Source organism: Ranitomeya variabilis, chromosome 2 (assembly GCF_051348905.1).
Source record: "Ranitomeya variabilis isolate aRanVar5 chromosome 2, aRanVar5.hap1, whole genome shotgun sequence".
Taxonomy (NCBI): domain Eukaryota; kingdom Metazoa; phylum Chordata; class Amphibia; order Anura; family Dendrobatidae; genus Ranitomeya; species Ranitomeya variabilis.
Window position 1 is genome coordinate 543,118,551 of NC_135233.1, and position 25,579 is coordinate 543,144,129.

The window sequence follows — 25,579 nt, forward strand, 5'->3', positions numbered from 1 at the left end:
AATACACTCTGCCAAACCATTATGTTCACATGGCCGTGTGTTCTATAGTTGAGCAAACATGCTCTGCTCCCTCCTTGTCAAGCTATAAAGCTTGCTGACTAGTTGCATATAGAACCTGGCTTCATGGAGCGCGCTGGCTGTTCACCAGTTTTCAGCCGCCGCAGCTGCATGTGCCGCGGCTGTGTGACAGGCACTACACATGCATGGCGAGGCCAACAAATAGGCTTGGGTTGTGCATGTGTTGTGCCTGTCAAACAGCCTCGGAACATGCGGCTGCGGTGGCTGAAAAATGCAGATCATCATCCGCACTCCAGGAAGCCGGGTTCCATATGCAAGTAGTCGGCAAGTGTTATAGCTTGCCAAGGAGGGAGCCGATCATGTTTGCTCAACTCTAGTTAGTTAAAACTATTGAATTTAGGATGCTGAAATACATCCTGAGTCAAATAATGGCAACACTTGGCCACGTGACCATTGCTACCACCTCACCTGACCCATGACCTTATTGTATGTTTAAAAATTATAAGATTTTTTAATCCTCTTTGTGTTTACAACTCATACTACAATGAGAGACACGAAAAAAATGCAGATTAAAAAATTGATAAAATAGTGTCTGACATTGCAGAAATGAGGTGTAAAAAAAAAAAGATTTGTGTACACGGCGCACGGTGTGAGTTGCCGCCAACTAATTTAGAACAATAGAAATAAATAGAGTTTTCAACATAAGATTTTTATTTTGGGACACACAAAAAAAGTGGGAAAGATTATTAAGGGGTATGGACGTCCGCAATCAAGGGTGATTGATAAGTACCGGTTTGGGAGTGGGTAGAGGAGGATGAGGATGAACCGTAGTCCAGAATGCTGGACGGTATTTCCGACCACCCTGTGGCCGACGGTGGTGATATTGCCACCTCTGGAGGGGAGGGAGGAGGCACCTCCAGTCTACGTGTGCTTGTTGACGGGCTCTGGCTAGTCCGGCTACGGCTTGACCCCGGCCGAGAGGTAGGTGTGGGTACTGGAGCAGCCTGAGCCGCCGCAGCTGTCCTTTTTTTTCTCCTTTTTCTTCTCCTTTTTCTCTCTCCCTCTGAGTGTTCCTCCGAATGGCATCTTCTTGAGCTTGAGGGCCTGGCAGGAGCAGGACTTGGCGGCTGGGTGCGATGGTGTTGGTGGTGGCGTCCCTCAGCACCCGGACCTCTGTAGAGTTGCTGTGCAGCAGGACTAGGAGTCATGCTTGCCAGCGTTGGTACTACTGGCATTGTAGTTGCTGACTGCATGATCCTAGCCTGCTGCAGAGCACTCACATAGGCGTTGTTGCAGGCCTGCATCACCGAAATCTGGAGTTCCGGTGTAAGGTGTTCCACCATGCCCTTAGCAACGGCACTAAAAAAATGTTTCGCCGGCTTCATGAGCTCGGATTCCATTGATTCAAGGCGCCGGTCGATATTGGACAGAGCAGTGTCCATCCTATCTCCTAGCACCTTGAAACAATTTTGGAAAACCGTGCCCAAATGAAGATATTTGGGCATTAGCGGCCTGTCCGAGGCCCGCTGATGCTGGCAGGAATACCCGAAAGAAGGAGCGCCTGAGGCCTCGGCCAGGGGAACACCAGATGGACCGGCTGCCGGTTCTCCAGATGGTGGTGCATGCCTGCTCTCGCGGTAGGATGGCTGTGACGGGTCCGATGGCGATTCATGAAGGACCGCTCCAGATGGCCGACCAGGTTCGAGGGTGCTGCTGTGTGTTCTGTGAAAAGATAAGGAAAACATTAGTATACAAAAAATAACATTTCACATTCGCCACCTCCTGTGTAAAAGTTAACATTACATCACACAACACTATAAAATAATTTAACATATAATTCTAAGGGTCACTTCCGTCTGTCAGTCTGTCTGTCCTTCACTCATGCTTATTCATTCGCTGATTGTTCTCGCCAGCTGCCTGTCATGGCTGACGTGACCAATCAGCGACTGGCACAGTCCAGAATAAAATGGCCGCTCCTTACTCCCTACAGTCAATGCCTGTCGCCCGCATACTCCCCTCTGGCATCGCTAAACACAGGGTTAAAGGCCGGCAGTAACGCACCGCGTTATGCCGCGGGTAACGCAATCCGTTGCCGCCGCTAAACCTTGGTGTCACCAACTTTTTACTATTGACGCTGCCTATGTCGCATCAATAGTAAAAAATGTGATGTAACAAATTTGATTACAAAAAATATATACTCGCCCACCGTAGGCGTTTGCGACGGCCGGAAATTTTTAACGCTGATCGCAGGACCTGCCATGACGTCACGGTCATGTGACCGAGATGTAATCACAGGTAGGTCCTGCGATCAGACCAACCCTGGGAACGGAACCTGCCGTGGACTACAAGGTCTCCCGCTGAAAGGTTGTTTTTTTTTTAAAAAAACTGTGACAAACCAGGATGGGCAATATACTACGACACTATGAAATATTGTACGTGGCTGGCCAATATACTATGTTGCTCTGTGCTGTATACTACGTGACTGGAAAAAATATAATGTGTGGCTTGGCAATATACAACGTGACTCTGTGCTGTATACTACGTCACAGGGCAATATACTAGTTGGCTTGGCAATTTACTACGTGGCTGGGCAATATACTACGTGGCTGGCCAATATACTACGTGGACATGCATATTGTACAATACCCGATGCGTTGGAATAGGTACACCAATAATTAAATACTTACGCTCGGCGGCCAAGGACTGGTCTCAGGAAGTGGAGCAGCCTAGTGTACTTATAGGCTGTTGACCTTGCCGCAGCAGCACCACTTCGAGCCTGTTCCTCCTCCATCCGCAGGCCCCGATTGAAACGGTCCTTCATGGAACGCCATCTTGTCTTCAATTTTTTGACTGTGAAAAAGCAAACAAAAAAAGGTGAGAGATTGTACATTTAATGATAACACAACCGTGCGCGATGCAACAAACTTGCAGGAGTTGATCACATCACACACGGTTGTGTTATCCTGGCCTGATGGGTCAGAACGGCGTTTCAGCCATACTTACCAAAGTTCGCTTTGTCCGTAGCTGAAGCGCCGTCAAAGCCATCCCACAGCGATTTGGCCACCTCATTCCACATCCGCCTCAACACCACCTGGTCCGCCTGCCGAGGGTCATGGCTGTCCCACAACGGGCCTCGCTCCTGGATACAGATGACCAGGAGATCAATGTTGATCACCTCCTCTTGGTCCCGTTGTGAAACCTAGAATAATAGAAAAACATTAATGTTTGCAAGCTAAATAAAAATTGCTCGAAAAAATTACTGAAATAAAAATAAAAAACATTTCTAATTTTGTTAGAAATAATACTTACTCGCCGTCTTGCCACCATAGCTTGGCCCCGAGGTCGCTGCTCCTGCTGGGTCGCTTCCTCCTCACTTGAAGGCCGGAGACACACTGGTGCGAGATACGGCCGAGTCTCGCTGGTTAAAAGCAAGCTGTGGCACCGGCACTCCGGAGCAGAGCGTGCAGCTCCATGTATTGCTATGCGGCCGCACGCTCCGCTCTGGAGTGCAGGTGCCACAGCTTGCTTTTAACCAGCGAGACTCGGCCGTATCTCGCACCAGTGTGTCTCCGGCCGAAGAAGCCTGGTAAATTTTTTAAAAAAAATTTGTGACACGTGTACAAATGACACCGAATAGTAAGCAACAGTAGATAATGTACTCACTGTACTCCCCTGCGCCGTGTGGCTTGTATCTGTGGCCATGGTTTAACAAGATAATTCTGCAATGAAAAGTTTAAAAAATTATTACATTTACAGAATGCACAAAACACAGCCACATACAAGAAAATAGCAAAAATACCATACATAACATTACGACCACAACGGACAGTGCACTCATAGGACAATGCCAACTGAACAAGCGCTGAGCAAACCACACCGCCATACATTAAAATAAAAATCAATGGCAGAGACGACACAATGCCAGAGTATAGCAAAAGCAGAATAACAGTCCCAGAAAAGATAAAAAAAAAATTTAATAAACAACAGCCTCCTATGTACAAATCAAAAAAAGACACATATACCTTTTTTAAAAAAATTAATATTTTTTTTAAAAAAAGGGCCAAGAAAAGGAAATACAGTATAAACCGCTATACTTTACAATAAAAATCAACAAGACAGGAGCCAAGAAAACGCCATACGGTTACATATAACCCCAGAAATAGAAACCAGAATTAAAACCACAGAAAGCAGAAACCATATAACCCCAGAAGCAGAATAATAAAATAAAAATCATATTAAAAAAAACCACAGTGGAAACACCGCATGAAATTACAGAACAACCCAAAATTCATTAAGTAAACCACCATAAATTCTTTAAAAAAAAAACCAAACACTAAAAAAAAAAAAGGGAAAATAAAAGTCAATCCAGGATAAACCACCATACTAAACAATAAAAACAACAAGGCCGGAGACAATAAAACGCCATCATATAACGCCAGAAATACATCACAACCAGATAAAAAAAACACCAATTTCCATTAAACAACCACAATGGCACAGCCGGATTTAAGTACAGACCAAACATTAAATAAAACCTGCACAAATTGCATTTTAAAAATGAAAAAATAAAACACACATAAAAAAGAAAAATGCGCAGAGAAATTATATATACTTACATCTCTTGAAAGCAGATCAGAGAGCTTGTCTTTCTTTTGTCCTATCCTGCAGGCAGGGGTGGATTAAGGGTAGCCAGGGCCCCGGGCTGTTCAGACACTGTGGCCCCCCCCCCCCGGTCATGTGATGGGGGGGGGGTCATGTGACGGGGGGGTCATGTGACAAAGATTTTGTAAGCCGCCACCAAAACACGGTAGACACTTTTGGCCGGGCCCTACTCTACTGTAACCTATTAAATATTTGTTAAAATATGCAATACAATTTAAGTATATTTTGATTTATTTTTCAATTTTTAAAATAACCAATAATATCACATACAAGGAACAAATACCACCGCACCATGACCAGACCACATATTACAACTACAGTGATCGAATAATATCACATACGAGGAACAAATACCGCTACACCATGTCAAGACCACATATTACCACCACATGGTGACCAAATAGCACATACAAGGGACAAATACCGCAACACCATTTCCAGACCACATGTTACCACCACATAGTGACTGAATACTACAATACTGATCAGTGATAAAAAAACAACAAAAAAACACAATACTATCACCGTAAGTGCCAGTATTCACAGGAGATCTATACTTAGTATGCAGTGTCTCTGTAGAGGTTATACAGTGATCACCGGTAACATTATACACAGGAGCTCTGTATATAGTGTATAGGTAATGCAGTGATCACTGGTGACATTGTACACAGGACATCTGTATATAGTATACAGTGTATAGTGTCAGTGTATAGGTAACACTGACTCACCAGTGACGTCTCTAGGTGAAGTCCTTCATCTTTCATCCAGCACACACCGCCATCATTTCTTCCAGCCAGGGCTCGTCTCTGCAGGAAATAACACAGTTATCTAGAGCTCCGCTTGCAGAACACATTACTTAATTTTTCCCAACTTCTACATTACACAACATGAAGAAAAAAAGGCGACATAGTGTCACTCTGCAAAGTAACAGGACCGCCCCCCCATTTAAAACAATATACTCAAAATAAAATAAATACATCACTGCAGTAATAATATCCCTTAATTAGCCCCTATGATAATAATATATCCTGGCCCCGTGTGTCTCATTCCTGGCTCCAGCCATATGTTCTCGCATCCTGCCATCATGAGTATCCATTCTACCCCATATGATCTCCCCATCCTGCCCCATCTATCCCCACCGTATCCATCCTGACCCATGATCCTATCCTGCCCCATGTCTTTCATTCTGCCCCGTGTCTCCAATCATGCCCCATATCTACATTCTGCCCATGCTCCCAGTGTGTCCAGCATACTGCCCCCAGTGTGTCCAGCATACTGCCCCCAGTGTGTCCAGCATACTGCCCCCAGTGTGTCCAGCAATCTGCCCCCAGTGTGTCCAGCAATCTGCCCCCAGTGTGTCCAGCAATCTGCCCCCAGTGTGTCCAGCATATTGCCCAGTGTGTCCAGCATATTGCCCCCATTGTGTCCAGCATTCTGCCCCAGTGTGTCCAGCATTCTGCCCCAGTGTGTCCAGCATATTGCCCCCAGTGTGTCCAGCATATTGCCCCCAGTGTATCCAGCAACTGACCCCAGTGTCTCCAGCAATCTGCCCCCAGTCTGTCCAGCATTCTGCCCCAGTCAGTGTCTCCAATCTGCCCCAGTGTCTTCTCTCCAGCATCCCCAGTGTGTCCAGCAATCTGGCCGTTCGCAAAGAAAAAAAAAACCAAAAAACGAGTTCTCCCCACCTGTCCTGTGCGCTCCAGCGGCGAGCTCCCTCCTGCAGCGCACACTCGCCGGCGACTGACAATGAAGTCAGACGCCGGCGATGTGTGCGCTGCGCCTGCGGCAGACTTCAGCTGCCAGCCTCCAATTGGCTGGCGGCTGTTGTTAACTATTGACGTGCGGGCGCGCGCCCGCACGTCAATACTGAAACTGCCGCAGCGCCGGTAGGGGCCCGCTGAGCATATGAGACGGGGCCCGATGCGGGCCCCCTCTCTGCCCACCGGGCCTATACGCCAGTCAGGGCAGTAATGCCCTGACTGGCGGTGGGCAATCTGAGTGGTAGCCGAGGGCCCCCCCACACCGCTGGGCCCTGGGCTACCGCCCAGATTGACCCTATTATAATCCGCCCCTGCCTGCAGGCAATTGAAAAACAATGCAAAACACTTTTTTTTATATATGGGTTGTTTTGTCACTGTCTAGACACCGTCTAGACACTTTTCTTGTTTTTTTATTAAAGGACGCATGCGTTGCACAACGCGCTGCGACGCAAGCACTTGCGCCCTCTGCGTTTTCCATTGACTTGAATGTTTTTTTGGTACATTGACAACGCAAGTGCGATGCATGTGTTTTTTAAAAAAATTATGACGCCGGAATACTGCAACATGTAGCGTCGTCAACGCCCTGCCAGGTGCGCCCAAACGACGCATGCGTCGTAAAGCGCATGAAAACGCATGACAACGCATGTCCTTTCGCCCCCAATGTTAAAGATAGGGGCGCATGACGCATGCGCCGATATGCGTCGATGACGCTGCGCCAAAAGGTGCAAATGTGAACGTAGCCTTAGCTGGCTCCTTTTGAATAAGCAAAATGAATAGAGTCTGCCTTTATAGGCTAAGGTATCACCTCCTTATCTTGATTACTCTCTACCTTCCTTTTTCTTTTTTCTGCTCGACACGCTTTATTTTGAACCGGTTTATTTTTGTGTATTGGCTGTATTGTTGTCACTTCTTTAGGGTTCAACAGAGTGTATCTAGGGTGAGCCGTCAGTGAGTGGGGGCGCCATTTTGCGTACAAGTTAAGGTGCCAACCTTCGCCGTCATGAAGGGTACATTAGGGAGTAATAGGGTGTACTAGGAGCTTGTGTCTTTACAGTTTTTTAGGTTGTTGGTTTGTGGTAATTTGTCTAAAAGGTTTTATTAGTCATTAATAAAGAATTATTTTTAGGTATTAGTTATTTTGCTAAAGGTCATACTCCGCAGTGGGTGATAATCCAGAAGCGGTGACGTGTTTCTATTATACTTTTCCTCTGATTGTTCCTCTCCTGGTTCCAAATACTGAGGTAAAAACTGACCAAATACTGAAGGTGTGAACGAGGCCAAGACTTCCATGGGGTCGTCTGCAGGATAAACGTTCTACAAACCGCTCAGAAGTCACTGGTCCCCGTGTCGGGGCAGCACAGATAGTGAGCGGTAACGGCAGCGCTCGGACCTGAGCCCATGATAAATGCGGCTTCTTTAATGTTTTAAAACCAATCTGACAAATTTTGAAAAGAAAAATTAAAACAAAACAAAAATCCCTCCTCAGACAGCCGGCCTCCTATGTGACAGTGCAGCGCCCCAGAGTCCTGGTCGTTGCAGTAACGTCGCTCTGCCGCTAAGGGGAGTGATGGTACGTCTGATGGCACTTAAGGAGTTCACCTGACCAGGTATCACAGTCACACATTACACTTCACACTCTGGCCACCAGGGGGAGCAAAGGGTTCTATGTATTAGGCCACTCTTCACACTCTGGTAAAACTGGGGGCTGGATAGGAAGTTAGGGACAAACTGACTGGGTTTTGCCCAGGTAACATCTAGTGAGAGGAGAGCGTTACTTGGGAAGATTCAGGGGGGTCCCTGTCAGGGGTGAGATCCTGGCAGAGACCTAGCGAAAAGGACAGATCGTTACGGAGCCGCGCCTGCACCTCATTGCGGCGGCATCCTAAGAAAGGACACGAAGCGATGTATATTGTGGAGAAGTGAGAAACGAGATCACAGCACAAAGGCGATAGAACCAGTGGGAGTCGTGCCCTGAGATCGGCAACATCCTTCTGAGGCGCGAAGCCGGCGGCCGGAACACCGAGGAAGTAATAGACTCTACGCATTACTTTGAACTACGGCAGGGCAGTTAACTAGGTTGGCTGTCTCACCTTAATCACCTAATGAAGACAACGGAGGCAATTGTGGGAGAGGGGCGTCTCTAGGGTCCCTGTAAAATAACTCCAGGCCTACCCCGTCATATGGGTGCGTCCTATCCATACCATCTGGGGGCCGGAGAGAGAAAGAACAGATACATACACGACAGTTGTGAGGACTATCCCGTGGTGCTCAGCAGGGAGGTACTACAACACACAGGCGCTGGTAGGAAGGACACTGATTTCCACCTGTAAAGGGAACTCTGGATGTGCATTTGGACTGGCCGGTCTCAGCCAGCCCTGTTAGCAGTGCTCTGGATTGTGGATGCCGAAGCCTTCAGTAAAGAGGTAAAGAGTCTGCAACCCTGTGTTCTCGTTATTTACTGCAACCTACACCACCACCTATACCTTTTATTGGGCGCCCCTTAGCAGGACCACGGACCGGGTCAGGCCACCGTGACCTCCCCAGAACCGAGAGAGACCCGGTACCGAGTACCCCGCTGCCCTGCGCCTGGGGGCCGCTCCAACATCATGAGCAGCAGTGTCAGGGAGCTTGTGGGCAGCACGGCACGTGTTTGTGCGGACAACGCCGCAGCCGTAGCCGCACTGTGTGTACAGGGCTCCGCTCCACAATGCACAGCCCGGCTTCTACCTCCCCGGGTGGCAGCGCTGGGGCTTGGGTCACGTGCTGCCGGCAGAAGGGGCGGAGCCTACGCAGACAAGAAGAGAGGAGCCGGCCAGCGGAGGGTTAGAGTCCGGGCACTGTGGGAAGGCAGCACCAGGGACGGCGCCGCCGGGAATGTGACGGTAAGTGAGCGAAGCCTATCCCAGCCCGTGCCATCTGTCCTCACAGCCGGAATCACCTAGGACACTGCACGGCGCATCCCCGGAGATGTGGGCAGCGCAGGACGGCCGGGCTGTGATCTGCAGGAAGCATCTGTGTGGAGGACAGAGTGATGAGGAGGAGGGTCTCCAGTCCGGCTGTGGGGGGCTGCGTGTTTATCCCATGCTGGGATTGCGACATGTGTGACCAGCGTGCTGAAATAAGACGCAAGCTGGCAGGAGGCGCAGGGAAGCCGGCAACTGCTGCACGGGATGCGGGCACAGCTGTGTGTAACACTGTGGGGCAGTCACTGACATCAGGGGGCCACAGGAGCCCCTGTATGAGAACAGTAGTGGCCCTACAGCCCAACATTGTGTCTGACAGATGCTGCCGGGGTGATGGCGGCTCGTCTGGTCCTACAGAACAGTTCCTGGGCTCAGATTGCTGGGACAGGTAATGCTGGTGATAGGCGTCCGTACACACAGTGCATCTCCGCTTGCTGCACAGACCACGTGTAGATTCCTGCACTTTACTATTTTTATCAGTATGTTTTTCTAAAGGCATAAACCTGCAGGTCATCTGTGAGTCTCAGGAGAAGACCTTTACTGGGGATACCGATTATAAAACGAAACCTTAACATTGATGTAAACTTAGCCTGAGTTAAAGGGTTAATTTCCATCTTTATCTATGGATATTTTCGGATAGTGCTTGTAAATACAAACAAGCAATTTACCGCTTATTACAATCTGTATCCGTTCTGCAGATAGATAGATATTACATTACTATCTGTCTATCTAGAGATATAGCTCTATCTCGTTGCCTTGGAGACCAACCATTGCTGCAAAACATCAGGAGATGGGCAGTGTGCAGTGTTTACAAGCCCTTTTCTATTCAGCTTGCGAGCACGGTTTTCAGGCTGGCCAGGATCACATTAGAGATGTGTGTGCCCTCCTACTCCTTGGCAGCAGCGGTGGTCGGTCTCTGAGGCAACGAGCTGTAAACAGAAGAAAAGTGTTAATGTCTCAAGAAAGGCAGCAAATGTTAATAATCTGCATACTGCAAACGTGCTTCTATCTAACAGAAACCCCCCTCTGACTTCTGTTTGGTGTCCCGACCTCCACAGATAGTGTAAGGGTACCGTCACACAGTGCAATTTTGATCGCTACGACGGCACGATCCGTGACGTCGCAGCGATCGTATGATTATCGCTCCAGCGTCGTAGACTGCGGTCACACGTTGCAATCACGGCGCTGGAGCGATGCCGAAGTCCCCGGGTAACCAGGGTAAACATCGGGTTACTAAGCGCAGGGCCGCGCTTAGTAACCCGATGTTTACCGTGGTTACCAGCGTAAAAGTAAAAAAAAACAAACCGTACATGCTCACCATCTGATGTCCGTCCGGTCCCTTGCCGTCCGCTTCCTGCTCTGACAGATCCGGCCGTACAGTGAGAGCAGAGCGCAGCGGTGACGTCACCGCTGTGATCTGCTCTCACTTTCCGGCCGGCAGACAGTCAGAGCGGGAAGCGGACGGCAAGGGACCGGACGGACATCAGATGGTGAGCATGTACGGTTTGTTTTTTTTAACTTTTACGCTGGTAACCACGGTAAACATCGGGTTACTAAGCGCGGCCCTGCGCTTAGTTACCCGATGTTTACCCTGGTTATCAGCGAACGCATCGCTGGATCGCTGTCACACACAACGATCCAGCGATGTCAGCGGGTGATCAAGCGACGAAAGAAAGTTCCAAACGATCTGCTACGACGTACGATTCTCAGCAGGATCCCTGATCGCTGCTGCGTGTCAGACACTGCGATATCGTAACGATATCGCTAGAACGTCACGAATCGTACCGTCGTAGCGATCAAAATTGCACTGTGTGACGGTACCCTAAGGGTATGTTTCCACGTGCAGGAAACGCTGCGTGTTTGACACTGCGCAGAACCGCAGCGTCAAACACACAGCATCCAGATGTTACAGCATAGTGGAGGGGATTTTATGAAATCCCGTGTCCACTATGCGTGGTAACACGCATCCGTCGGCCCTGCGATTCCGGACATGCGGCCCATCCTTTAAGATTGCAGCATGTCCGTGTACCTTGCGGCGACGCTGCGCCTCCGCAAGGTATATCACAGGGCCCTATGTGTGGAATGCGATGATGCCGGATGTGTGCAATGAACACATCCGGCATCATCGCGTCACAGAAGGGGGCGGGGCTTAGGGCGGAGCGGGTTTGCCCCTCCGTCCAAACCGCCGGCCATCCTGAAGGTGGAAACATACCCTAAGAGCCGCACAAGGTAAGACGCAGTCTGGTCCTGAAACCAGGGTTTGTTATGGAGAGGACCAGATGTAGTTTTATTATCTGCTGTCCTGAACAATAGCAGTGAGCACACAGGAACATGACATCATTCTCTCCTTCACAAAGGACGGAGTGTGGTACAAGGCAGAGGACATGACCCACCTCCACTCCTGTGTGCGCCCTAATATCGGCCCCTCGTATCCTGGGAAGCTGGGACTCTTGTCATCTCCGTGTTACATTAGACTCTGCCTGATCTGATGTAATGCAATGCACGGATTTAAAGTGTTAGCAGCAAATCTTACAGGGGTTTTCTTAAGATGCCGCTTCAGCAGCTCTCTGCTCCTGGCCAAAGTGCAGCTAGTTTTGGCTCATGTACACATACCCTAAAAGTTAAGCCTTCTCAACATTACTTTTGACCACTTCACCCTTCTCATCCTGTAAAAATCCTATAACATCTTTGACTTTTCTTTTGCTTTTGACATACCCCCAAAATCTTTATTACTTTTGGTCTCCCTTGCAAGCCTCACTTCATCCTTCTTTTTGGGATTATTACTGACTGTGCTGTGAGAATTTCATTTAGCAAAATCTCCCTTCCTTCTTGGACATTTCTGTTTTTCTGAAGTGCCACTTTAAAGTCTGATTCCTCACTGATCTTTCTCATCTTGTAATCCAAAATTCGAGGATAGCGTGATTGCTGCCTCTTAAATTCCCAGCCACCTTTACTTAGGGTACTGTCACACAGTGCCATTTTCATCGCTACGACGGCACGATCCGTGACGTCGCAGCGTCGTATGATTATTGCTCCAGCGTCGTAGACTGCGGTCACACTTTGCAATCACGGCGCTGGAGCGATGCCGAAGTCCCCGGGTAACCAAGGTAAACATCGGGTTACTAAGCGCAGGGCCGCGCTTAGTAACCCGATGTTTACCCTGGTTACCAGCGTAAACGTAAAAAAAAACAAACAGTACATACTCACATTCCGGTGTCTGTCCCCCGGCGTTCTGCTTCTCTGCACTGTGTAAGCACCATAGCCGGAAAGCAGAGCGGTGACGTCACCGCTGTGCTCGCTTTCCGGCCGGCAGGCGCTCACAGTGCAGAGAAGCTGAGACGCCGGAGGACAGACACCGGAATGTAAGTATGTACTGTTTGTTTTTTTTACGTTTACGCTGGTAACCAGGGTAAACATCGGGTTACTAAGCGCGGCCCTGCGCTTAGTTACCCGATGTTTACCCTGGTTACAAGCGAACACATCGCTGGATCGGTGTCACACACAACGATCCAGCGATGTCAGCGGGTGATCAAGCGACGAAAGAAAGTTCCAAACGATCTGCTACGACGTACGATTCTCAGCGTGATGTCTGATCGCAGTAGCGTGTCAGACACAGCGATATCGTAACGATATCGCTAGAACGTCACGAATCGTGCCGTCGTAGCGATGAAAATTTCACTGTGTGACGGTACCCTTACTCAACCATTTCCTCCCTATTGATAAGAATTAGGTTCAAGATTACACATCCTCTTGTTATCTCTTCTACCTTTTGAAAAATAAAGTTGTCAGCAAGAGAAGATAATTTTTTTTTTGGACCCATTAGGGTATGTGCACACATCAGGATTTTGTCAGGCTGTTTCCTCAGGTTTTGTAGCCAAAACCAGGAGTGGGTGATAAATACAGAAGTGGTGCATATGTTTCTATTATACTTTTCCTCTAATTGTTCCACTCCTGGTTTTGGCTACAAATCCTGACAAAATCCTGACAAAATCCTGACGTGTGCACATAGCCTCACTTTTGCCTGAGAGAGATTCCCAACAAATACCTGGATAGTTAAAATCTCCCATGATCACCAGTCGTACTTTTTTGAGAACAGTGAAATCTGATGTAAAAAGAGTTCATCCATATCTTCAGTCTGTAGAATAGTGTTCTTCTCTGCTTGTATTGTTACCCGAACAGTTCTCTAGAGCTACCAGTCTCTGAAGCTTGGATCTCTGTGGAGATATATTTTCGTAACATACAATGCAACACCACCTCCCCTCTTGTTAATCCTGTTAATAATAAATAAGTTGTAGCCTTCAAGGTTTGTATTGCAACCATGTGTATCATCCGACCAAGTTTAAGCAATGCCTATGACATCCAATCTCTCTTCCTGTGTTAGCAGCTCCAGTTCTCCTTGTTTTTCTTGTGCTCTGTGCATTTGTATAGACACATTTTAGTTTGTAGTCGGTTTCTCTTGCTCCTCTATTTTCATTCAGAATTTGTTGCTTTTGTTCTTTATTTCCACTTCTAATAGCAGAGTTCTCAAGAGAATTTATTGGCTGCATATTTGTACCCAAAACGTTGCTCACGGCACCATCGACGTAGCCAGTTGGTCACCTGTATTACCCTGTTCAATCTACTTGGAGAATGAGAGTAGAGAGTTGTAGTAGTCTAAATGAGAATGAATCAGTGTAATAAGTAATGACATATATTGCCTGTATGAAATAAGAATATAGCTATTGTTCACGTAAAACATTGTGACGCAAGAGAAAAAACACACCCACACCCCCTGATTCAACAATTGCATGCGTGTTTTTTTTTTTTTTTTTGTCTTGTGGTATTTGCTGATATATTTTTGCTCCAAGTTGTTCTAAACTTAGTGGTTTATGAATGTGTATTCCGACTTTTGATTTCAAATGGTCACATGTACATAAAATCACCGCAGGAGTAACTAAAGTCAATTTGTACTAAAATTTAGCAACTGTGATGCATTGACCCATGCTGCAGCCAGGGGGTGCTGTCTGGGCTCCTCGGGATGCGCATGGAGGCGTAACGGGGTTTGTGAAACGGGGTCCGGCATGGTTGTAAATTGCCGGTATGTGTCGCAGAGGGAGTCTGCGCTGTAAGCCACTATTGTTGTTCTGGGACCTGTAGTCCCACAAGTATTTGTGTAGTTTAAAGGGAGGCTTACAGGGTTTGTTGGAGAGCTGGGCGGGACTGACTAACCACACACACACACACACACACACACACACACACACACACACACACACACACACACACACACACACACACACACACACACACACACACACACACACACACACACCTCCCAACTATGGGGGTGGTTACAGCTACATAATGTGACCAGGGTTTGGGTCACATGTTCCGAGTGTATGGACCAGAATGGTCAGTGTGTAAAGTCCTGGATGGCCTGTGTGTTGGTATGTCCTGGAGTGGACTGGATTCCTGGAAGCAAATGGTGAGGCCTGTGTGTTGGAAGTGCCTGGGACTGGACTTCTTGAATAGCGCACGGAGAGGCCGTTTCTGCAGAGCCTGTGATGGCTACTGTGGTGTGGAAGCTATTGTTCATTCTGCGGGTCTGGACTATCTGAAGTGCCCTGGTCACAACGACGGTGATCCCAGTTAGTCAGCTTCCATGGGAACCAGGACTGACGGGAGTCAGTGTGTGGAGCAGGAGCTCCTGTAAGGTAACTCCAGATAAAGGGGGTTACGGGCGGAGAAGTATCTGCCATTGAAACAGACTGTCGGGGTTGTTATGTTCCGTGGATGTACATTATATAATGAACTGTTCGTGGTGTGGTTTATGATGCCTAAATAAGCCAGACTGTTTTTGTGAGAAACTGTGCCTGAGTGCTTTAACCCCTTAGTGACAGAGCCAATTTGGTACTTAATGACCAGGCCAATTTTTACAATTCTGACCACTGTCCCTTTATGAGGTTATAACTCTGGAACGCTTCAACGGATCCTGCTGATTCTGAGATTGTTTTTTCGTGACATATTGTACTTCATGTTAGTGGTAACATTTCTTCGATATTACTTGCGATTATTTATGAAAAAAATGGAAATATGGCAAAAAAATTAAAAATTTAGCAATTTTCAAAATTTGGATTTTTATGCCCTTAAATCAGAGAGATATGTCACAAAAAATAGTTAATAAATAACATTTCCCACATGTCTACTTTACATCAGCACAATTTTGGAACCAAAATTTTTTTTCGTTAGGGAGTTATAAGGGTTAAAAGTTGACCAGCAATTTCTCATTTTTACAACACCATTTTTTTTTTTAGGGACCACATCACATTTGAAGTCATTTTGAGGGGTCTATATGATAGAAAATAACCAAGTGTGACACCATTCTAAAAACTGCACCCCTCAAGGTGCTCAAAACCACATTCAAGAAGTTTATTAACCCTTTACGTGCTTCACAGGAACTGAAACAATGTGGAAGGCAAAAATGAACATTTAACTTTTTTTTGCAAACATTTTGCTTCAGAACCATTTTTTTTTATTTTCACAAGTGTAAAAACAGAAATTTAACCATAAATGTTGTTGTGCAATTTCTCCTGAATACGCCGATACCCCATATGTGGGGGTAAACCACTGTTTGGGCGCACCGCAGAGCTTGGAAGAGAAGGAGCGCCGTTTGACTTTTTCAATGCAGAATTGGCTGGAATTGAGATCAGATGCCATGTCACGTTTAGAGAGCCCCTGATGTGCCTAAACAGTGGAAACCCCCCACAAGTGACCCCATTTTGGAAACTAGACCCCTTAAGGAACTTAACTAGATGTGTGGTGAGCACTTTGAGCCCCAAAGTGCTTCACAGAAGTTTATAAAGTAGAGCCGTGAAAATAAAAAATCGCATTTGTTTACACAAAAATGATCTTTTCGCCCACAAATTCTTATTTTCACAAGGGTAACAGGAGAATTTAGACCACAAAAGTTGTTGTGCAATTTCTCCTGAGTACATCGATACCCCATATGTGGGGGTAAACCACTGTTTGGGCGCACCGCAGAGCTTGGAAGAGAAGGAGTGCCGTTTTACTTTTTCAATGTAGAATTGGCTGGAATTGAGATCGGACACCATGTCGCGTTTGGAGAGCCCCTGATGTGCCTAAACAGTAGAAACCCCCCCACAAGTGACCCCATTTTGGAAACTAGAGCCCCCAAGGAACTTATCTAGATGTGTGGTGAGAACTTTGAATGCCCAAGTGCTTCACAGACGTTTATAATGCAGAGTTGTGAAAATAAAAAATATTTTTTTTTTCCACAAAAAATTTTTTTTAGCCCCCAAGTTTTTATTTTCACAAGGGTAACAGGAGAAATTGGACCCCAAAAGTTGTTGTCCAATTTATCCCGAGTACGCTGATGCCCCATATGTGGGGGTAAACCACTGTTTGGGTGCATGGCAGAGCTCGGAAGGGAGGGAGCACCATTTGATTTTTTTTGAGCGCAAAATTGGCTGTGGCGTTTAGAGACCCCCTGATGTGGAAACCCCCCAAATCTAACTCCAACCCTAACCCCAACACACCCCTAAGGCTTCTTTCACACTTCAGTTGTTTGGCGTCAGTCAGCTCCGACATAGTGACGGATCCGTCACAATTGTTGAGAAAACGGTATTAACGGATCCGTTTTTTTGACGGATCCGTTACTTGGGGGTTGTCTGGGAAAAGTATCTACTTTTTGGAGCATGCGCAATTGAAAAAGCGGATTGGGGCGACGGATCCGCCGAAATGACGGTAACAATGGATCCGTCACCCAGAGGCGGCCATTCTATGGAATGACGAACGCGACGGATCCGTCGCGAACCGCCATTTCGGCGCAGACAAAAAACGTTACAATGGCCGTCAATGTCTAGATGACGTCCGCCAAATCTCGACGGATCCGTCACATGGCGGATGGAACGGACGACCATCCGCCACAATCCGTCGCTAATGCATGTCTATGGGAAAATAGCGGAACCGCCAAAAAAAATGGCGGATCCGCTATTTGATGAAAATGGCCGTTTCAGACTGACGCCAAAAGACTGAAGTGTGAAAGAGGCCTAACCCTAATGCCAACCCGATCCATAATCCTAATCACAACCCTAAGGATAATCGCAACCCTAACCTCAAAACAACCATAACCCTAATCAGAACCCTAAATCCAACACACTCCTAATCTCAACCCTAACCTCAAACCTAACCCTAATCCCAATACACCCCTAATCCCAAACCTAACCGTAATCCCAAACGTAACCCTAATGCCAACCCTAATCCAAACCCTAATCCCAACCCTAACTTTAGACGCAACCCTAGTCCTAACTTTAGCCCTAACTTTAGCCCCAACCCTAACCCTAAATTTAGCTCCAACCCTAACCCTAAGTTTAGCCCCAACCCTAACCCTAGCCCTAACCCTAATTTTAGCCCCAACTCTTCTCCGGCCGGCAGATGGCAGCAGAGAGCGGGCGCACTGCGCATGCGCCCGCCATTTTCTTTCTCTAGGAAGAAGCCGGCCGGCAGGAGAAGACACAGGAGGACCCAGGGACACCGGTAAGTATGATAGGGTCCCCGAATCCCCCTATTTCTCTGTCCTCTGATGTGCGATCACATCAGAGGACAGAGAATTAAACATCACTTTTTTTTTTTTTTTTTGCGGTCGCCGGTAAACAGTTAATTACCGGCGATCGCAAAACAGGGGTCGGTAAAAACCGACCCCGATCATGTTCTTTGGGGTCTCGGCTACCCCCAGCAGCCGAGACCCCAAAGATCTCCCGCGTGCCGGCCGTCGGGCGCACTGCGCGTGTGCCCGCCATTTTTAAGATGGCGGCGCCCATGGGGAACCACGAGGAGCACCGGGGGAGACAGGTGAGCATCGGGGGCGACCGGGGACCCCATTTCTCTGTCCTCCGATGTGCGATCACATCGGAGGACAGAGAAATTAAATGGGAAATCGCGTTTTTTTTTTTTTTTTTTTTGCGATCGCCGGTAAACGGTTAATTACCGGCGATCGCAACTCGGGGGTCGGTAAAAAAACCCCAAATCATGTTCTCTGGGGTCTCGGCTACCCCCGGTAACCGAGACCCCAGAGAAAATCCGACTCTGGGGGGCGATATTCACTTTTTCCACAGCGCCGTTAACGGCGCTGTGGTTTAAGTACCCTTAGCGGCCGCCGTTAAAAGGCGTATCGGCGGTCGTTAAGGGGTTAATCCTCTTGCCAAGCGAGTGTTCCCCAACACACTTGGGGATCACTATCCCACACAACTCTTCAAAAAGTAATAATTAATGAATCAGCTGAAAACATATGAAAACCCCCAAACTTCACCCTCAATAGCAAACATAGAACAAAGCAAATGAACACCTAAAAAAGATAAGGCGCAAATTGAAAGGAGAATAAGGTGCACATGAAAAAACGCCACAAGCTAAACAAAGGCGAAAATGCAAAAATAAATTGGTTACACTTAGGAAGTTATCCTCCCCTTGTGATGGCTCTGTCTATCTTTGCATCATTTCTCCGCTGCTGGTGTTCACATTACCTTAAATTATAAACTCTTTGCTGATGGTGAGAAGGTAAAGGTGACTCTGGCACCCCTCATATCTGGATGAAGAGATGATCAGCGATGATGATGACCCAGCTGGCCAGGTCTTGTGATGAATTGGACTGGTGGATGATTCTTGCTAGATGTACAGTTAGGACCATATATATTTGGACAGACAACATTTTTCTAATTTTGGTTATAGACATTACCACAATGAATTTTAAACAAAACAATTCAGATGCAGTTGAAGTTCAGACTTTCAGCTTTCATTTGAGGGTATCCACATTAAAATTGGATGAAGGGTTTAGGAGTTTCATCTTCTTAACATGTGCCACCCTGTTTTTAACCCCTTCACCCCCAAGGGTGGTTTGCACGTTAATGACCGGGCCAATTTTTACAATTCTGACCACTGTCCCTTTATGAGGCTATAACTCTGGAACGCTTTGACGGATCTTGGCGATTCTGACATTGTTTTCTCGTGACATATTGTACTTCATGTTAGTGGTAAAATTTATTCTATATAACTTGCGTTTATTTGTGAAAAAAATGGAAATTTGGCGAAAATTTTGAACATTTCGCAATTTTCCAACTTTGAATTTTTATGCCTTTAAATCACAGACATATGTCACGCAAAATACTTAATAAGTAACATTTCCCACATGTCTACTTTACATCAGTACAATTTTGGAACCAAAATTTTTTTTTGTGACGGAGTTATAAGGGTTAAAAGTTGACCAGCAATTTCTCATTTTTACAACACCATTTTTTTTTAGGGACCACATCTCATTTGAAGTCATTTTGAGGGGTCTATATGATAGAAAATACCCAAGTGTGACACCATTCTAAAAACTGCACCCCTCAAGGTGCTCAAAACCACATTCAAGAAGTTTTCTTAACCCTTCAGGTGTTTCACAGGAATTTTTGGAATGTTTATATAAAAAAGAACATTTAACTTTTTTTCACACAATTTATTTCAGCTCCAATTTGTTTTATTTTACCAAGGGTAACAGGAGAAAATGGACCCCCAAAGTTGTTGTGCAATTTGTCCTGAGTACGCTGATACCCCATATGTGGGTGTAAACCATTGTTTGGGCGCATGGCAGAGCTTGGAAGGGAAGGAGCGCCATTTGACTTTTCAATGCAAAATTGACTGGAATTGAGATGGGACGCCATGTTGCGTTTGGAGAGCCCCTGATATGCCTAAACATTGAAACTCCCTACAAGTGACACCATTTTGGAAAGTAGACCCCCTAAGGAACTTATCTAGATGTGTGGTGAGCACTTTGACCCACCAAGTGCTTCACAGAAGTTTATAATGCAGAGCCGTAAAAATAAAAAATCATATTTTTTCACAAAAATGATCTTTTCGCCCCCAATTTTTTATTTTCCCAAGGGTAAGAGAAGAAATTGGACCCCAAAAAATGTTGTGCAATTTGTCCTGAGTACGCTGATACCCCATATGTGGGTGTAAACCATTGTTTGGGCGCATGGCAGAGCTTGGAAGGGAAGGAGCGCCATTTGACTTTTCAATGCAAAATTGACTGGAATTGAGATGGGACGCCATGTTGCGTTTGGAGAGCCCCTGATGTGCCTAAACATTGAAACCCCCCACAAGTGACACCATTTTGGAAAGTAGACCCCCTAAGGAACTTATCTAGATGTGTTTTGAGAGCTTTGAACCCCCAAGTGTTTCACTACAGATTATAACGCAGAGCCGTGAAAATAATTTTTTTTTTTTTTCTCAAAAATGATTTTTTAGCCCCCAGCTTTGTATTTTTACAACGGTAACAGAATAAATTGGACCCCAAAATTTGTTTTCCAATTTGTCCTGAGTACGCTGATACCCCATATGTGGGGGGGAACCACTGTTTGGGTGCATGACAGAGCTCGGAAGGGAAGGAGCGCCATTTGGAATGCAGCCTTAAATGGATTGGTCTGCAGGCGTCACGTTGCATTTGCAGAGCCCCTGATGTACCCAAACAGTACAAACCCCCCACAAGTGACCCCATATTGGAAACTAGACCTCCCAAGGTACTTATCTAGATGTGTTGTGAGAACTTTGAACCCCCAAGTGTTTCACTACAGTTTATAATGCAGAGCCGTGAAAATATAACCTTTTTTTTCCCACAAAAATGATTTTTAGCCCCCCAAATTTTTATTTTCCTAAGGATAACAAGAGAACTTGGACCCCAGAAGTTGTTGTTCAATTTGTCCCAAGTACGCTGATAACACATATGTTGGGGTAAACCCCTTTTTGGGCGCACGGGAGAGCTCGGAAGGGAAGGAGCACTGTTTTACTTTTTCAACGCAGAATTGGCTGGAATTGAGATTGGACGCCATGTCGCGCTTGGAGAGCCCCTGATGTGCCTGGACAGTGGAAACTCCCCAATTCTACCTGAAACCCTAACCCAAACACACCCCTAACCCTAATCCCAACGGTAACCCTAACCACACCCCTAGCCCTGACACACCCATAATTCTAATCCCAACCCTAATCCAAACCGTAAATGTAATCCAAACCCTAACTTTAGCCCCAACCATAACTTTAGCCCTAACCCTAACTTTACCTCCAACCCTAGCCCTAACCCTAACCCTAACCCTAAACGTGACTGAAATACGTGGCACTGAAATACGTGGCACTGAAATACGTGGCACTGAAATACGTGGCACTGAAATACGTGATACGTGGCACTTAAATACGTGGCACTTAAATACGTGGCACTTAAATACGTGGCACTTAAATACGTGGCACTTAAATACGTGGCACTTAATTACGTGATACGTGGCACTGAAATACGTGATACGTGGCACTGAAATACGTGGCACTGAAATACGTGGCACTGAAATACGTGGCACTGAAATACGTGGCACTGAAATACGTGGCACTGAAATACGTGATACGTGGCACTGAAATACGTGGCACTGAAATACGTGGCACTGAAATACGTGGCACTGAAATACGTGGCACTGAAATACGTGGCACTGAAATACGTGGCACTGAAATACGTGGCACTGAAATACGTGGCACTGAAATACGTGATACGTGGCACTGAAATACGTGGCACTGAAATACGTGGCACTGAAATACGTGGCACTGAAATACGTGATACGTGGCACTGAAATACGTGATACGTGGCACTGAAACACGTGGCACTGAAACACGTGGCACTGAAATACGAAATACGTGGCACTGAAATACGTGGCACTGAAATACGTGGCACTGAAATACGTGGCACTGAAATACGTGGCACTGAAATACGTGGCACTATGACTGTCAGAAAATGTTCATTAAACGGTTAGGGGTGAGGTTAGGGGTAGAGTTAGGGTTAGGGTTTGGATCCCTTTATCACCTTGATGGTGGTGGGTGGCTTTTCAGTGTGTTTTCAGTTTTTTTTCGATAAAAACGCATGCGTTTTTAACGCAAACGCATGTGCTTAAAAACGCAAGAAAATACTGCAGGTTGTATTTCTGAAAATGAACGCATGCAGAAAAAAAACGCATGCGTTTGAAAACGCGACCAAACCCGTACAAGAAAACGCATGCGTTTTCAATGTTAAATATAGGGAAAAAACGCATGCGTTTTTTTGTGCAAAAAACGCTGCAGACAAAAACGCAACTGTGAAACCAGCGACGCTTTTTATAGCAAAAAAGTTTTTGCGTCTCCACATTTTGAGACCTAGAATTTTTCCACATTTTGGTCTACAGAGTCATGTGAGGTCTTGTTTTTTGCGGGACGAGTTGACGTTTTTATTGGTAACATTTTCGGACACGTGACCGTTTTTGATCACTTTTTATTCCGATTTTTTGTGAGGCAGAATGACCAAAAACCTGCTATTCATGAATTTCTTTTGGGAGAGGCGTTTATACCGTTCCGCGTTTGGTAAAATTGATAAAGCAGTTTTATTCGACGGGTCAGTACGATTACAGCGATATCTCATTTATATCATTTTTTTATGTTTTGGCGCTTTTATACGATAAAAACTATTTTATAGAAAAAATAATTATTTTGGTATCGCTTTATTCTCAGGACTATAACTTTTTTATTTTTTTGCTGATGATGCTGTGTGGCGGCTTGTTTTTTGCGGGACAAGATGACGTTTTCAGCGGTACCATGGATATTTATATCAGTCTTTTTGATCGCGTGTTATTCCACTTTTTGTTCGGCGGTATGGTAATAAAGCGTTGTTTTTTGCCTCGTTTTTTTTTTTTTTTTTTCTTACGGTGTTTACTGAAGGGGTTAACTAGTGGGCCAGTTTTATAGGTTGGGTCGTTACGGACGCGGCGATACTAAATATGTGTACTTTTATTGTTTTGTTTTTTTTATTTAGATAAAGAAATGTATTTATGGGAATAATATATATATATTTTTTTTATTTATTTAGGAATTTTTTTTAATTTTTTTTACACATGTGGAAAATTTTTTTTTTTTACTTTGTCCCAGGGGGGGACATCACAGATCGATGATCTGATAGTGTGCACAGCACTCTATCAGATCACCGATCTCACTTACATCGGTGCAGGCTTACCAGTGTCTGCTCTGAGCATATCGCAGCTGACATCCGGCACTATGTGCCAGGAGCGGTCACGGACCGCCCCCGGCACATTAACCCCCGGCACACCGCGATCAAACATGATCGCAGTGTACCAGCGGTACACTCGCAGCAACGCGATCACATCGCGTTGCTCCGGGGGTCTCAGGGAAGCCCGCAGGGAGCCCCCTCCCTGCGCGATGCTTCCCTATACCGCTGGTACACTGCGATCATGTTTGATCGCGGTGTGCCGGGGGTTAATGTGCCGGGGGCGGTCCGTGACCGCTCCTGGCACATAGTGCCGGATGTCAGCTGCGATATGCAACTGACACTCGGCCGCGCTCCCCCCGTGAGCGCTGCTGATCGGTGATGACGTACTATCCCGTCGGTGGTCATACGGGCCCACCCCACCTCGACGGGATAGTACGTCCGATGTCAGGAAGGGGTTAAAGGGACCAAAAGTAATTGGACAGATTCAATAATTTTAAATAAAATGTTCATTTTTAGTACTTGGCTGAAAACCCTTTTATTGGCAATGACTGCCTGAAGTCTTAAACTCATGGACATCACCAGAAACTGTATTTTACCCTTCGCCATGACAGCACCCACTGGAGAGATAGGGATCCGCCCCAAGGAACAGGAAACCTACAGAGACATAAAAGGGGGCGGTCCCCCTCTCCTCAGTTTAGGTTTCCTGTTCCCAGGGGACAGGATCTCTGAAGACTACAGAAGATCTTACCTGGGCTAGGAGCATCCGCCTGTGCGGTTTCTGCGGGAACGGCAGGGGATGCAGTCCAGATGCAGCGTCGGGGGAGATTCCGTTAGACGGCTCCCCCCTCGTCTGGCCGGCATGTGGGATGGCTGAGTCCGGGAGAGACGACGCCGATTCCACAAGAGCAACGCTGCAGAGGTGCGGCCTTGAAGAGGCTCCAGACGCGGACCACCAGGTAAAGGGTCCGGGATCTGCGGCACAGCTGCAGGGGCAGCCGGTACACCGCTCCATAGCGCAGGCCGGGATAATGGCGGCCGCACATGCGTGGAGCGGTGTAAGAATCCCCAGAATGACCCGGAGGTAGAGGAGCACTTCCGGGTCACTCACACAGCGGTGGGGGAAAGCGCGGTTTCGCGCATGCGCAGTGCACCGCTGTGAAAGGAAAAAAAAAAAAAAAAAAAAAGTTTACTGACCGGATCCTGGCCTATAAAAAGGGGGAAGTTGCAAACGCACAGGCGATGCAACATGTCGTCCCCAGGCAAGACTGTGGACCCAGCAGGTGAGCCAGCCAGCAGAAGGTCCTCAGATGCCAGCCACAGGAGTGAGACCAAGGATTCAAGATCCAGAAAGTCACAGCCTCCTATTTCAGTACCGTACAGCTTCACTGGGTGAGTGTGATTTCCCCTCTGCCTATAAAGCTGACACCCTTTTCCACAAATGTCTTCTTCTCCCAGGCCAAAAAGAGACAGAAATCTAAGCACAAGCAATGTGCGTTATGTGACGAGCCTCTCCCAGATTCCCACCCCAAAAAACTCTGCAATCAGTGTATGGCGGAAACAATGCAGAGTCCATCTATGTCGGTCACAGATATACGGGCCATAATTAGAGAGGAATTACAGGCCATCTCACAAGCCAGTACCCCCCCTAAAAATCCGGGAAAGAAAAGGCTATATCCAGCTCTGAGTCCGAGGAGGAAGGCGTTATCCACTCAGACTCCTCGCAGGCGTCATCCTCTTCCTCAACACATTCCGACATTGAGGGTCGAGCTTGTTTTCCCCTTGATGGGGTGGACAACCTAGTAAAGTCCATCAGGAATACTATAGGTTGTGAGGATACAAAAGACGACCAAACTGCACAAGACATCATGTTTGCAGGGTTGGCGGAGAGGAAGAGAAGAGCATTCCCAGTAATTCCTGCGGTTAAGGCACTGATAAAGAGGGAGTGGGAGAAACAGGACCAGAGAGGTTTTCTCCCGTCAGCCTCCAAAAGGAAGTACCCCTTTAATGATGAGGAGTTAATTTCATGGACTAAAATCCCTAAGGTGGACGCTGCAGTCGCCTCCACCTCAAAACAGTCAGCTCTACCAGTCGAGGATGCGGGCCTACTTTCTGATCCTTTAGATCGGAAGGCAGAA

At 46.7% G+C, this 25,579-nt stretch overlaps 2 protein-coding genes across 6 annotated transcripts in view; one reads left to right on the forward strand and one right to left on the reverse strand.

Annotated features, from left to right (window-relative positions):
- Positions 1 to 731: 731 nt before the first annotated feature.
- On the reverse strand, positions 732 to 4,395 carry LOC143809696 (uncharacterized). The gene is made up of 4 exons (XM_077292740.1): positions 3,682 to 4,395; positions 3,022 to 3,217; positions 2,706 to 2,868; positions 732 to 1,740 (listed from the first exon to the last, which is right to left on the reverse strand). The coding sequence occupies exons 1-4, from the start codon at positions 3,718 to 3,720 to the stop codon at positions 765 to 767; spliced, it is 1,374 nt and encodes a 457-aa protein (XP_077148855.1). The 5' UTR covers positions 3,721 to 4,395; the 3' UTR covers positions 732 to 764.
- A 4,815-nt stretch (positions 4,396 to 9,210) lies between these two features.
- Positions 9,211 to 25,579, forward strand: part of SLC7A6 (solute carrier family 7 member 6) — a 183,204-nt gene continuing 166,835 nt past the window's right edge. For 2 of the 5 annotated variants that reach the window (XM_077288157.1, XM_077288154.1), the window contains exon 1: positions 9,211 to 9,322. Coding sequence is in view for 2 of the 5 variants with exons in the window: in XM_077288153.1 (XP_077144268.1) it covers positions 9,538 to 9,791 (254 nt within the window). In the remaining 3 variants the exon portion in view is untranslated. Of the gene's footprint in view, positions 9,323 to 9,522; positions 9,792 to 25,579 lie in introns of those variants that run through there. The other 3 variants (XM_077288153.1, XM_077288152.1, XM_077288155.1) reach the window with 2 other exon arrangements.